The sequence below is a fragment of the Carcharhinus amblyrhynchos genome, chromosome 13, assembly GCF_965287045.1.
Source record: "Carcharhinus amblyrhynchos chromosome 13, sCarAmb.v2.hapA, whole genome shotgun sequence".
NCBI lineage: Eukaryota > Metazoa > Chordata > Chondrichthyes > Carcharhiniformes > Carcharhinidae > Carcharhinus > Carcharhinus amblyrhynchos.
In genome coordinates this window covers 65,818,847-65,834,021 of record NC_137336.1, presented here as the reverse complement: position 1 = coordinate 65,834,021, position 15,175 = coordinate 65,818,847, and the positions used below count along the sequence as shown (strand labels likewise).

At 42.5% G+C, this 15,175-nt stretch overlaps 1 protein-coding gene across 5 annotated transcripts in view; it reads left to right on the top strand.

The window, feature by feature from the left end:
* Positions 1–15,175, top strand: part of LOC145351957 (serine/threonine-protein phosphatase 2A 55 kDa regulatory subunit B beta isoform) — a 512,592-nt gene that overhangs the window by 339,569 nt on the left and 157,848 nt on the right. Inside the window, exon 1 of one of the 5 annotated variants that reach the window (XM_080201787.1) lies at positions 13,146–13,229. The exons of the other annotated variants lie outside the window; for them this stretch is intronic. Within the exon in view, the coding sequence (XP_080057913.1) occupies positions 13,181–13,229 (49 nt within the window). The 5' untranslated portion in view covers positions 13,146–13,180. Of the gene's footprint in view, positions 1–13,145; positions 13,230–15,175 lie in introns of those variants that run through there. 5 annotated transcript variants of the gene reach the window in all.

Below are 15,175 nucleotides of genomic sequence, written 5' to 3'. Positions count from 1 at the left end.
CATATTCTATATGTCACCATTCTGCCAATCAAACTTAAGTGCTGCTATTAGAACTGCTGGATGACATTTGTCGAGGAAAGAATGATAATGCTTTTAACTATAATAGCGTAAAAATAAATGTAGAACTGTTACTGTGGTATGAGAGTTTGTATAGGTGATTAAGAGTAACCATCTGCAGTACCGTGCAACTACTGAGTATGTTTGCTTTGTGGCTTTGTAATTTCAGCACTATGGACAGCTCCCATGTGAGTTTTTCCATCTTTCAACCAATTTCCATGTTTCATGGTTAGCTATGTATTCAGAATATCTATTTTGCCACTAAAGGATGTGCATGTGCCTAACATTCACTACAAGGTGATAGTGTACAGCTTTTTTAACATGGGGCTTTTATAGCTGGGTCCAGGGCTCACAACTATTACAAAATTATTATTCAAACTGTTGATTGTAAGATATTGGCTTCTGAAAAAGACCAGAAACATTGAACTCAGCAAACTATCTGGATCACGAATGAGTTAAAACCATTCTGTGGACCAGGTCAGTTGGGCAGTCTCTCTCTTTCCTCAGCTCAGAATACATTTCCAACTTTTGCTTTTTCTTGAAAGGCACTAGATAAGTTAATTTTTTTACACTTATTATAAACTGCTTTCAGTTGGACTTCCCAATGTATTAATCTGTTTTAATATATTGGGAAGGCCAAGGTCACAATCCAAAGAGAGTAAGGGAGTACATGAAATGAATTGCGACTCAGTGATGTTGGATAGGAGTTTTAAAGACCTTGGTATTCTTGGAAGCAGTGCTTTTTTTCATTTGTTTACAGCAGCCTTTTTGAACCACTGCAGTCCCTGTGATTTGGGTGTACCCACAGTGCTGTTAGGGAGGGAGTTCTGGGATTTTGGCCCAGCAACAGTGAAGGAACGACAATATGTTTCCCAGTGATTAACACTGAAAAAGTGTTTGAACCAGGGAATGGGTACTATCCAGCCCTTTATATATAAGACCTTGACTCTTATTGCCATATCCTTCAATCTCTCACCTTCAAAAAACTGCACAATTGTCCCTTGAACCTATTCATAGTGTCCATTTCAGTGATCGTCTCTGGTGACTTAATGTGTAACCTCTGGTGTTTTAGCTTTAGGTTAAAAAATAATGCCTGAGTTCTCTTCTTACCTGAACAGATTATTGTGCTGATTTGTTCTATAATCTTCCTTATCGAAGCAAAATCTCTGAATTAAATGCGGTTCTGTTGAATGGAAGCTAATAAATAGATGTAAACACTTTTTACACAATAATGCTGAAGCTCGATTTTGAACTCGCATTTGCTTGTGTTACAAAGTTGGCATTTTGTGCCTAAGCAATTAATAAAGAGATGACTCTTTGCATTCCTGTTCCATGATATTCATGATGATGCATTGCTGTAGGTTTTAAAATTATTCTTTATTAAGGTGGTAAAGTTAAAGGAAAGTAAGACTTGCATTTATGCAGCACTCTTCAGCCACAGAATATCTTCACGATCAAGAAAATAATTTTAATCACACATTGTAATATGGAAAATGTGATGGCTAGTTTGTGCACAGCAAGGTTTCGTAAACAGTAGTGGAATAAATGACCAGATATTCAGATGTTGTAGTTCTTTTGTCTGAAGAATAAATATTGGCCAGGACACGGGAACATAAACTCCTTTGCCACTCTTCAAACTCGTGGGATCTTTTACATTAATCCGAGAGGGCAGACAGGACATGATATTGTCACGCACCTTTAGCACTTCACTGAAGTATCAGCTTACATTATTGTTCTCAAGTCTTTGGAATGGGACTTCAGCCCACAAACCTCTGGTGAAAATGGCAGTCCCTGAGTAATGGCGCAATTGACAGGATCTCTTAGAGTCATAGAGGCTTACAACATGGAAACAGGCCCTTTGGCCCAACTTGTCCATGCTACCCTTGTTTTTTTTAAAACCCCTAAACTAATCCCAATTGCCTGCATTTGGCCCATACCCCTCAATCCCCATTGTACCCATGTAACTATCTAAATGTTTTGTAAAAGATAAAATTGTACCCGCCTCTACTACTATCTCTGGCAGCTTGTTCCAGACACTCGCCACCCTCTGTGTGAAAAAAATTGCCCCTCTGGAGACTTTTGTATCTCTTCCCCCCTCATATTAAACCTATGCCCTCTAGTTTTAGACTCCCCTACCTTTGGGAAAAGATATTGACCAGCTACCTTGTCTATGCCCCTCATTATTTTATAGACCTCTATAAGATCACCCCTCAGCCTCCTACACTCCAGAGAAAAAAGTCCCAGTCTATTCAGCGTCTCCTTATAACTCAATCCATCAAGTCCTGGTAGCATCCTAGTAAATCTTCTCTGCACTCTTTCTAGTTTAATAATATCCTTTCTATAATAAGGTGACCAGAATTGCACACAATTCCACGTGTGGCCATACCAATGTCTTGTACAACTTCAACAAGACAACCAAATCCTATATTCAGTGTTCTGACCGATGAAAGCAAGCATGCCAAATGCCTTCTTCACCACTCTGTCCACATGTGACTCCACTTTCAAGGAGCTGTGAACATGTATCCCTAGATCTCTTTGTTCTCTAACTCTCCCCAGTGCCCTGTCATTAACTGAGTAAGTTCTGCCCTGGTTCAATCTACCAAAATGCACCACCTTGCATTTGTCTAAATTAAACTCCATCTGCCATTCGTCATTGCACTGACCCAATTGATCAATATCCTGCTGCAATTGGAGATAAACTTCCTCACTGTCCACCATGCCACCAATCTTTGTGTTCTGCCAACTTAACCATGTCCCCTATATTCTCATCCAAATCATTAATAGAAATGACAAATAACAGTGGGCCCAGCACTGATCCCTGAGGCACACCGCTGGTCACAGGCCTCCAGTTTGAAAAACAACTCTCGACAACCTCTGGCTTCTGTCAAGAAGCCAATTTTGTATCCATTTAGATACCGCACCCTGGATCCTGTGAGATTTAACTTTATGCAACAACCTACCATGTGGTACCGTGTCAGAGGCCTTGCTAAAGTTCATATAGACAACATCAACTGCATTGCCCTCATCTACTTTCTTGGTTACCCCTTCAAAAAACTCAGTTAAATTTGTGAGACATGATTTTCCATTCGCAAAGCCATGCTGACTGTCCCTGATCAGTCCTTGCATCTCTAAATGCCTGTAGGTCCTGTCTCTCAACATACCTTCCAACGATTTACCCACCCCAGATGTGAGGCTCACTGAACTGTAGTTCCCGGGCTTTTCCCTGCAGCCCTTTTTTAAACAAAGGCACAACACTTGCCATTGTTCAATCTTTAAGCACCTCACCTGTGACTATCGATGATTCAAATATCTTGGCAAGGGGACCCGCAATTTCCTCCCTGGCCTGCCACAACATCCTGGGATATACCTCATCAGGTCCTGCAGATTTATCTACCTTGATGCGCTTTAAGACTTCCAGCACCTCCTTTTCTGTATTATGTATACTCTTCAAGACATCAATATTTATTTCCCCAAATTCCCTAACATCCATGCTTTTATCAACAGTAAATGCTGATGAGAAATATTCATTTAGAATCTCACCCATCTCTTCCCTGCAGAACGCTGCTCAATGGTCACTTGAAACTATTCATATTAAAAACAGGAATTAAACAACAACATGTCCTATTGCAGTTTGGTATGGGCTAACTCCTGCTGGCTTTCACATCCATTATACCTTGCTTGTTTCCTGGCTGTGTCATTAGTAAGCAGCCAGGAGCAGGTTAATTCTTTGGTTAATTCTTCATCGTCACTAGCTGTGGCACTGGAGGTAGTTGTAGTTCCCTTGTCACCAGTTGAGGTGAAATAGTTCAGCAAGGGCAGATTGATCTGTCAGTTGTGGGCCATTTGACAGCGCTCTTTCACGTCTGAGTCAGAAGGATGTGAGCTCATGTCTTGCTCCAGAAGCTTGTGCAGAAAATCTTGCCTAACACCGAGTTCAGTACAACACTGAAGGAGTGCTGTACTGCCATTGGTACTGTGTTTCATTTAAGATGTTAAATCAAGCTGCCCCCCCACATCTCCCATCTATTGTCCAGCATGGATGTAAAAAAATTACATGGCAATGTCTGAAAAAGAGCATAGAAGCTTCTCCCTGGTGTCTTGGCCAATATTTATCCCTCAACCAAAGGCTAAGGAAAATAATCTGGTCATTAGCTCATTGCTGTTTGTCGGAGTTTGCTTTGTACAAAGTTGTTGTCACATTTTCCAAATCCTGGGGTTGTGAAAGGCACTAAATAAATGCAAGCTTGTTCTTTCAATTAGCACTCAATATATTCATGTAGGCATTTCAATGTAGGGGTACCTTAGGTAAGTACCTGTTGTATACAGTTTGGAGGATTAACTCTTCTACTTAAAGCCTCAAAGCCTTTTGAATTTTATTTTTTCTATTGTCCTGCATAGTTCCCCTGCTTGGCTATGGAACTGAATGATGAGAAAGGATCAGACTAAAGTCTTGAACTAGTCACTACAAATTTTTCACAGCATATAACAAGTACAATATTGTTGACATAATTGGAAATGAAAGTAAAGTCATGTCAGTGGGAGATTAACTTAAAGTTTCTCCCATTATTTAATGCCTCTGCACTTTGTATGTCATTCATATATATGCCATTTGTCTGTATAAGGTGCTGGAAGGGAAAATAATGGGAAAATGACTACACAGATCTTCATTCATATGTCCATTGGAGGTTAACTATATTAGAAACAAACATGCTGGTCGCAGTGATAATTAACATTCCCTCTCCTGCTCCTCAACCCCAGGTTTAGGAAACTACATTAATTTAAAAATTAATTCACTCATTGTTTCCGGTGGATAATGCACATGTGGTGACGCAGAGGACAATCTCAAATCTCAGGTTCAATTTGTGGACTGTTGCTAAATTAACTAATTCTGGCTGTGATGGGAGTTATGATGTAGAGATGCTGGCATTGGACTGGGGTAAACACACTAAGAAGTCTGACAACACCAGGTTTAAGTCTAACCAGTTTATTTGATAGTAATCTCACAAGCTTTCGGAAACGGTGTTCCTTTGTCAGGTATGTGGTGGTACTAACGACATAGGCAGGAAGAGTGATGAAGTCCTGCAGCAGCAGTTAAAGGGAGTTAGATAGAAAGTTAAAAAGCAGGACTTCTAGGGCTGTAATGTCAAGTTACTCCCTATGCCACACGCTAGTGAGGCTACGAATAGGAAGATAGTGGAGCTCAACACGTGGCTAAACAGCTGGTGTAGGAGGGAGGGTTTCAGATATCTGGACCATTGGGGTCTGTTCCGGGGCAGATGGGACCTGTACAAGAAGGATGGGTTGCACCTAAACTGGAAGGATACAAATATTCTGGCTGGGAGGTTTGCTAGTGTCACACGGGAGGAGTTTGGCACGGGGATGGGAACCAAAGCAAAGGTGTATTAGCTGAAGGGGAACCAGAGAGTAGGACCAGTAAGGCAGGATGGGATTACTAATCAGAGAGGGTGTGGTGGACTGAAGTGCATTTGTTTCAATGCAAGAAGTGTAACAGGTAAGGCAGGTGAACTTAGAGCTTGGATTAGTGCTAGGAACTACAATGTTATTGCCTTTATAGAGACTTGGTCAACGGAAGGCCAGGATTGGTAGCTTAACATTTCAGGATATAGATGTTTCAGGTGGAAAAGAGGGAGATGCAAAAAGGGTGGGGGAGTCGCACTACTTGTTAACAAGAATATCACAGCTGTTCTCTGGGTGGACATCTTGGAGGGCTCATACAGTGAGGCAATGTGGGTAGAGCTCAGGAGTAGGAAAGGTGTGGTCACAGTGTTGGGGGTTTACTATAGGCCACCCAACTGCCAGCGGGAGCTTGAGGAATAGATATGTAGGCAGATTTTGGCAAAGTGTAAAAGTAACAGCGTTGTTGTGGTGGGAGATTTTAACTTCCCGTATATTGACTGGGACTCACTTACTGCTAGGGGTGGGGATGGGGCAGAGTTTGTAAAGAACATCCAGGAGGGTTTCCTGAAACAGTATGTAGATCGTCCAACTAGGGAAGGGACCATACTGGACCTGGTATTGGGGAATGAGCCTGGCCAAGTGGTTGATGTTTCAGTAGGGGAGCAGTTCAGAAACAGTGACCACAATTCAGTAAGCTTTAAGGAACTGATGGATAAAGACAAATGCAGTCCTCAAGTTAAGGTGCTAAATTGGGGGAAGACTAATTACAACAATATTAGGCAGGAACTGAAGAATGTAGATTGGGGACAGGTGTTTGAGGGCAAATCAACATCTGGCATGTGGGAGGCTTTCAACTGTAAGTTGATAGGGATTCAAAACTGGTACATTCCTGTCAGGATGAAGGCTAAGTATGGCAAGTTTTGGGAACCAAAATAACGAGAGATATTTTGAGCCTAGTCAAAGCAAAAAAGAAGCATTTGTCAAAGCCAGGAGGCTGGGATTAAACAAAGCAAGTGTGGAATACAAGGAAAGTAGAAACAAATTTAAGGAAGGCGTAAGAAGGGCTAAAAGGGTCATGAAAAAGCATTGGCCAGTAGGATTAAGGAAGAGGCTTTTCATACATGTGTAAAGAGCAAGGGGTTAGCCAGGGAGAGGATTGGCCCACTCAAGGACAAGGGAGAGAATCTATGTGTGGAACCAGAGGTATTAAATGAGTACTTTGCATCAGTATTCACCAAAGAGAAGGACTTGGTGGATGATGAGTTTGGGAAAGGGTGTGTAGATAGTTTGAGTCAAGTTGAGATCAACAAGGGGCAGGTACTGGGATTCTTGAGAAACATTAAGGTGGATAAATCACTAGGGCCTGATGGGATATACCCCAGAATACTGAGAGAGGCAAGGAAGGAAATTGCTGGGGCCTTGAGAGAAATCTTTGTATCCTCGCTGGTTACAGGGGAGGTCACAGTAAGAAGTCTCACAATACCAGGTTAAGGTCCAACAGGTTTATTTGGTAGCAAACAAACACCACTAGCTTTCAGGGCTCTTCCCCTTCATCAGGTGAGTAGGGAGTTCTGATCACAAACAGGGCGTATAAAGGCGCACACTCAATTTACAGAATATAGATTAGAATACGAGTCTTTACAACTAATCAAGTCTTAAAGGTGCGGACTATATGAGTGGAGATAGCATTAAGCATAGGTTAAAGAAATGTGTCTTTAACCTATGCTTAATCACATCTCTTAAATCTCTCTTTAACCTATGCTTAATGCTACCTCCACTCATATTGTCTGCAACTTTAAGACTTGATTGGGTGTAAAGACTCGCATTTTAATCGGTATTCTGTAAACTGAGTGTGTACCTTTTATATGCCCTGTTTGTGATCAGAACTCCCCACTCACTTGACAAAGGGTCAGAGCCCTGAAAGATGGTGGCATTTGCTACCAAATAAACCTATTGGACTTTAACCTGGTGTTGTTTGGTTTGTTCTCACTGGAGCGACAGAGTTTAATCCAGACAAATGTGAGGCAATGCATTTTGGAAGATCTAATATGGTTAGGAAATATACAGTCAATGGCGGAACCCTTAAGAGTATTGGTAGATAAAGGGATCTGGGAATACAGGTACATAAGTCACTGAAAGTGGCAATGCATGTGGAGAAGGTGGTCAAGAAGGCATATGGCATGATATTGAGTTTAAAAATTGGCAAGTCATGTTGCAGATTTATAGAACCTTAGTTAGGTCACACTTGGAATATAGTGTTCAATTCTGGTCGCCACACTACCAGAAGGATGTGAAGGCTTTGGAGAGGGTACAGAAAAGATTTACCAGGATGTTGCCTGGTATGATGGGCATTAGCTATGAGGAGAGGTTGGAGAAATTTGGTTTGTTCTCACTGGAGCGACAGAGTTTGAGGGGAGACCTGATAGAAGTCTACAAGATTATGACAAGCATGGACAGAGTGATAGTCAGAAGCTTTTTCCCAGGGTGGAAGAGTCAATTACTAGGGGGCGTAGGTTTAAGATGCAAGGGACAAGGTTTAAAGGAGATGTGCAAGGCAGATTTTTTACTCAGAGTATTGGGTGCCTGGAACTTGTTGCCAGGGAAGGTAGTGGAAGCAGATACGGTAGTGTCTTTTAAGGGGCGTTTTGACAAGTACGTGAATGAGATGGGAATAGAGGGATATCGTCCCCAGAAGGGTAGGGGGTTTTTATTGAGTCTGGCAGTATGGTCGGTGCAGGCCTGGAGGGCCAAAGGGCCTGTTCCTGTGCTGTAATTTTCTTTATTCTTTGTTCTTTGGATGTAACCCTACTAACTTAGTGCAGAATGCAGGGTGAGAGATTAACAGGCGATGTTGGACCAAGCGCACTGGCAAACTGTGACAAATAGAATGGGGGAGTCACAACAATGGGATGACCATTTCTGGCTGCCTAGTTAAAATGTACAAACCCTTACATGAAAAACAAAAGATTTTAATTTTAAAAATCTTCTCCCCATTGTTGTCAGAAAAGGGAACCTGAAAACCCATTTTAACAGCGAGTTAAATCAAAAACATTAAAATGACAATCTCTATTTATATTATGGCCATTATACTTTATTTCCTTTCACAAATTCAACTTCACTGCAAATCTGCCTTTTGACAGCTGAAGGCTCACAAGCCTTACTAATCCAGTCTTGAATTGGCTGTTCACCCTAACTAAAAGTGGCTTTGATATATTCTATCAACAGCAGAGAGCAGGGCTGTTACCGTCAGAGGTCAGGGTCCTCAATAATCCCAGATCGTTCAATGATTTCTGAACGATGTGTCATCCATCTTGGTGCTCACTGTGTGACCTGAATGAATGAAATCATTATTTTTCCAGACTGCTGTTGAACTATTGTTCCTTCTACAGCTGATGGTTCTGGGAGAGGGGTTCAGGAGACTTTGTAGAAGATCTTTGTTAATGGTGCTATTAGTGTTGTGCAATTAGTACAGCTGTTGAATACATGATGCTTAGAATAATTTATACTACTAAATATTTGCCAAGACCTCAATCCCGAACAGGGGCCACATAACTCAACATTTACCCCAGCTGAGATGGCCAGGAAACACTTTGTGCAGGCTGTGGAAATTTGGATCTCCCTCCAAACAAAAAGCTGTTAAGGGCGGGGATCAATTAAAAATGTCAACCCTAAGATTTATAGACTGTTCTGAGGTATTGAAGGTTGTGGAACTGATGTGGGTAGATTGACTTAAAATATAGATCAGCTGTTACCCGATTGAATGGTAAAACAGGTTTGAAGGATTAAATGGCCTTCTCCTGTACCCAGAATTGGTCAAGTCAACAGAAAAAGTGATTGAGGGTGCATATTATGTGTAAAGTAGTCACGCTCGTGTCTGAGCGATCCTTGGCATTAGAACTGACGCTGAGCTGACATTTTCTGGCTCAGATAAGCAATCAGGAAACAGAATCCTAATTGATTTTGTGTTGGGAAAATTAAACCTTTCCCTCTTTCTCCACCGTGATTGAGATCACATCACAGGCCAGGGATCAAGCTGAGAAGTTGCTGACTGATCCCTCTTGATAATGTTCTGAACAGCACATTTTCTTACTTACTTAAATGGTCAAATACCAAATTTTAATTTTGTTTATTAAAAAATAAGACATTTCCTTAAATGTAAAGGACTTACCTTTACACCCCTGAATATAGCGGATCCCTTCTGGATGAATAAAATTGTTGAAATGAGGTTTTACTCCTGATCTGACACCATAGTTCACGTGACAGTGTATAAGGTGACACAGCCTGCCACTCTTGCATTATCAGTTAACTCGACAAAGAATGGACTGCACAATAACAGGCTATTCAGCCCCCGCTGGCCCATGCCAGTGTTTGTGTTCTGCATGAGCATCCTTCCAACTTCTTTAGCTAACCCTGTCAGCGTGACCTTCCATTTGCCTCATCCCCCTGGTTATCTGGCTGCCCCTTAAAAACACCTGGGGACAAGAAAATCATTAAATGTATTGGGATGTTGCGGGGGGGGTGGCTCTTGCTGAATATTTTGAAGGCAATATATCAGGAATTCAGGATGCTGTGCACATACTGAATATTGCCTGCATTAAACTCTCTCCTGAGTTATTGACTTTTGTTTTATTTATTGCAGCAGTCGTGCCCTGTATTGCTCATGCTCCACCATAAACTCCTCATTGTTATGCATTTAGGTCTTTTATGTCTCTTCTGTGCCCCGAGGTATTTGATTTGAGACACATGAGGTGGTTTTAAAAAAGTATGACTCCAATTGAGCTGTTTGTAGGTTCTGTGTAAAGCTGACAGCACTCCTAAGTTTAATGTATCACCAAACGTGCTCTGTTGTTTTGCTGCCACTGATCTGTCCCTCGCAGGCAGGGGAAATAAATATCTCTAGCATCTGTATCAAAGGGTTAACTGAAATTGATTGGCATGACGGTGTTGCCGCTAATGTTTTATGTAGCGGAAAACCTGACAAGGGTGAATTACTAAAGAGGCCTGTCATCTTACTCTGTCACCAATTCAATGGTGCAAAGAATAAGACCAGCTTCAGAAGCTCACAGTGCTCTTGCAGGGCCCACTGATACCCTGTTTAAATTGCAGCACATACACAAAGGTATGTATATACCTTTGGAGGCAGGAATTGCCAGCACACGAGGCTCATTCTCCCAACTTCATATAAATGGTGGTTGTCAGTATTGTGTCCATGAGGGTAAGGTTACCATTTTATGCTGGTCTTGCAAGGACCGGATCTTTCTCAGTTGTCCTTGGGAAATCCTCTCAGGATTCGAGCATAGAAGTCTAGGATGAAATGCAGTGTAGTACTGAGGAAAGTGGATGAGACATTAAACTGATGCCCCATCTTCCCTTTCAGGAGGATGCCAAAAATTGGGTGACTATTTGAAAAAGACTCTGGAGTGGGGCTTCAGTCCGTGCTCTTCTGTTTGTGTTAAGAATGCTACTAACTAAACCAAGGCTAACGCATATCACAAAAATATATGTTGTTACAGTTCCTAAAGAGACTGATGACTTTTAAAATCGATATGAATTTCCCAGTGACCAACACAGAATCATAAGGCAAGACTTCAGATTTTAAGACTTCTGCTGTAACAAATAGGCTGAAATCAACCTTTACTAAGTAAGGGATCTGTGCTAGGACCCCCAACTGTTCACATTAAATGTTAATGATCTGGAAGAGGGAACTGAATGTATTATCTCCAGATTTTCAGAGGATGCAAAGTTAGGTGGGAGGGTGGGTTGTGATGGGGATACAGTGATGCTTCAGTGTGATTTGGACAGGCTGTGTGTGTGGGCATCTGCATGGCAGATGCCAATATAATGTGGATAAATGAGGTTACCCACTTCAGTAGCAATGATAGGGAGACAGATTGGTCGGTAACTGATACACTTCACTATAAAAAGAGATGTTCGTTAACTTCTGAACATAACCAAAAACCCTACACCACCTTTTTGCATAATAGTATATTCTAAGCAGAAATACCATCATGTATTTTCATTGTGGAGGCAGATAGCTGGAGTCATAGAAACTAGAAGCAGGAATAGGCCATTTGGCCCTTTGAGCTTGCTCTGCCATTCATTTTGATCATGGTTGATCATCAAATTCAATATCCTGATCCCCCCTTTCTCGCATATTCCTTGATCCCTTCAGCTCCAAAAGCTGTATCTAATTTCTTCTTGAAATTAGACAACGCTTTGGCCTCAACTACATTTTATGGTAATAAATTCCATAAATGCACCACCCTGTTGGTGAAGTAATTTCTCCTTGGCTCAGTTGTAAAAGATTTACCCCTTATCCTCAAACTATGATCCCTACTTCTGGAGTCCACCACCTTGGGAACATTCTTTCTGAATCTAATCTTTCTAACCCTGTTACAATTTTATAAGTGTCTATGAGATCCCCCCTCTGTCTTCTAAACTCCCGTGAATATAATCCTAACTGATTTAGTCTCTACTCGTATGACAGACCTGCAATCCCAGGAATCAGTTTGGTAAACCCACGCTGTACTCCTTCTATAACAAGGACATCCTTCCTCATATAAGAACCCCAAGACTGCACACAATATGCCAGGTGTGGCTTCACCAATGCCCTATACAACTGCAGCAAAACATCCCTTTCCGTACACTCAAATTCTCTCACTATGAAGGTCAACGTACCATTTGCCTCCTTTGCTGCCTGTCTATCTGCATGCTTACTTTCAGCGAACTGATGCATGAGGACTCCAAGGTCTTGTTGAGTATCTACCTCTCTCAATTTACACCCATTCAAGTAATAATCTGTCTTCCTGTTTTTGCTACCGGTGGATAACCTCACGTTTATCCACATTATATGGCATCTGCCATGCAGATGCCCACACACAGCCTATCCAAATCACACACTGAAGCATCCTCTTCACAGCTCACCCCCCCCACCCAACTATGCATCATCTTCAGATTTGGAGATAATACATTCAGTTCCCACTTCCAAATCATTAATGTGAACAGTTGGGGTCCGAGCCCAGGTCCCTGCAGAACCCCACTAGTCATTGACTGCCAATCAGAAAAATACCCTAGCAACTTCCCAGTTCTGATGTTAGGCTCACTAGTCCATATTTCCCTGTTTCCTCTCTCCCTTCCTTTTTGAATAGAGGGCTTACATTCCCTAGCCTTCAATCTGTAGGAACTATTCCAGAGTCCAAAGAATTTTGGAAAATAACCACCAATGCATCTACTGTTTCCAGGGCCACTTCCTTAAGTACTCTGGGATGAAGATTATCAGGACCTGAAGATTATCCACCTACAATCCCTTCAATTTCCCCAAAGCCATTTCTCTACTAATGCTGATTCCTTCAGCTCCTCACTAAAACATGTTTCTCTCAGCAATTCTGGTACATTATTCATGTCTTCCTTTGTGAAAAGTGAAGCAAAGTACAAATTTAATTCCTCAGCCATTTCTTTATTCCATATTATGAATTCTCTTGTTTCTGACTGTAAGGGGCCTGCATTCATTTTTGTCTATCTTTCTCTCTTTACATATCTGTAGAAACTTTCACAGTCAGAAGTTGAGAAAATATCCAGCCTTTTGCGCTCACGTTGGGAGAAAGTGCACAGAAAAATGGGATCTTCAATGTCAAATGGATGGTGTGAGCTACAGTCTGGCCAGCAGGTCCAGAAAAGAGATCAAAGGGAGCCACAAGGGGTTACCATGATGGCACTGTTGTTAGCATTGCTGCCTCACAGCGCCAGGGACCCAGGTTCGATTCCTGGATTGGGTCACTGTCTGTGTGGAATCTGCATGTTTCTCCGTATCTGCATGTGTTTCCTCCGGGTGCTCTGTTTCTTATGTAGAATATATAGAACACTAGAGCACAAACAGGCCCTTTGGCCCACAAGTTGCGCTGATCATATCCCTACCTACTAGGCCTATCTATAACCCTCAATCCCATTAAATCCCATGTACTCATCCAAAAGTCACCACTACCGACGGCAGCCGATTCTACTCACCCACCACCCTCTGAGTGAAAAACTTACCCCTGACATCTCCTCTGTACCTACTCACCAGCACCTTAAACCTGTGTCCTCTCGTAGTGACCATTTCAGCGCTGGGAAATAGCCTCTGAGAATCCTCCCGATCTGTGCCTCTCAATATCTTATAAACCGCTATCAGGTCACCTCTCATCCTTCGTCTCTCCAGGGAGAAAAGACCGAGCTCCCTCAACCTATCCTCATAAGGCATGCCACCCAATCCAGGCAACATCCTTGTAAATCTCCTCTGCACCCTTTCAATAGCTTCCACATCTTTCTTGAGGCAACCTGAACTGTGCACAGTACTGCAAGTGGGGTCTGACTAGGGTCTTAAAAAGCTGCAGCATTATCTCCCGACTCCTCAACTCAGTCCCTCGATTAATGAAAACTGGGACACCATATGCCTTCTTGGCCACATCCTCCACCTATGAGGCCAATTTAGGAGTCCTATGGACCTGGACCCCAAGGTCCTTCTGATCCTCTGTGCTGCTAAGAGTCTTACCCCTGACATTATACTCCTTCATCCCATTGGACTTGCCAAAATGGACCACTACACATTTATCCTGGTGGAAGTCCATCTGCCACTTCTCTGCCCAGTCTTGTATCTCTTGATACAAGACTTCTGATATCCCTCCAGACTATCCACAACACCACCAGCCTTCCCATCCCATCCCTCCACTTCCTCATCCAGGTCATTTTTGAAAATTATAATCAGCAAGGGTCCCAGAACAGATCCCTGGGGCACCCCACTAGTGACTGGCCTCCATGCAGAAAAAGACCCATTCACAACCACTCTCTGCCTTCTGCAGGCAAGCCAGTTCTGGATCCACAAGGCAACAGCCCCTTGGATCCCATGCCCTCTCACTTTCTCAAGAATTCTTGCTTGGGGGACCTTATCAAATGCCTTGCTGAAGTCCATATAAACCACATCCAGCGCTCTTCCTTCGTCAATGTGTTTAGTCACATTTTCAAAGAACTCAACCAGGCTCGTAAGGCACGACCTGCCCTTGACAAAGCTGTGCTGACTACTTTTGATCATACTAAACTTCTCTAAATGTTCATAAATCCTGTCCCTCAGGATCCTCTCCATCAACTTATCAACCACTGAGGTTAGACTCACCGGTCGGTAATTTCCTGGGCTATCCCTGTTCCCTTTCTTGAAAATAGGAACCACATCTGCAATCCTCCGATCCTCCAGAACCTGTCCTGTCTCCATTGACGATCATGGCCAGGGGCTCTGCAATCTCTTTCCTTGTGTCCCACAGTAATCTGGGGGTACATCCCATCCAGTCCCGGCAACTTATCTACCTTGATGCTATTCAAAAGTTCCAACACATCCTCTTTCTTAATGTCCACATACTGAATCTTTTCAGTCCGCCGCAAACCTGCAGTACAACCACCTAGATCATTTTCCACCGTGCATACCGAGGTAAAGTATTCATTAAGCACCTCTGCCATTTCTGCCAGTTCCGCACAAACTTTTCCCTCTTCACCTTTTATAGGTCCTATTTCTTCACACAGTCCTCCCACAGTCCGAAAGGTGTGGTGGTTAGGTGCATTGGCCATGCTAAATTCTCCCTCAGTGTACGTGAACTGGTGCCGACATGTGGCTACTAGGGGATTTTCACAGTAAGGTCATTGCAATGTTAATGTAAGCCTACTTGTAACATTAATA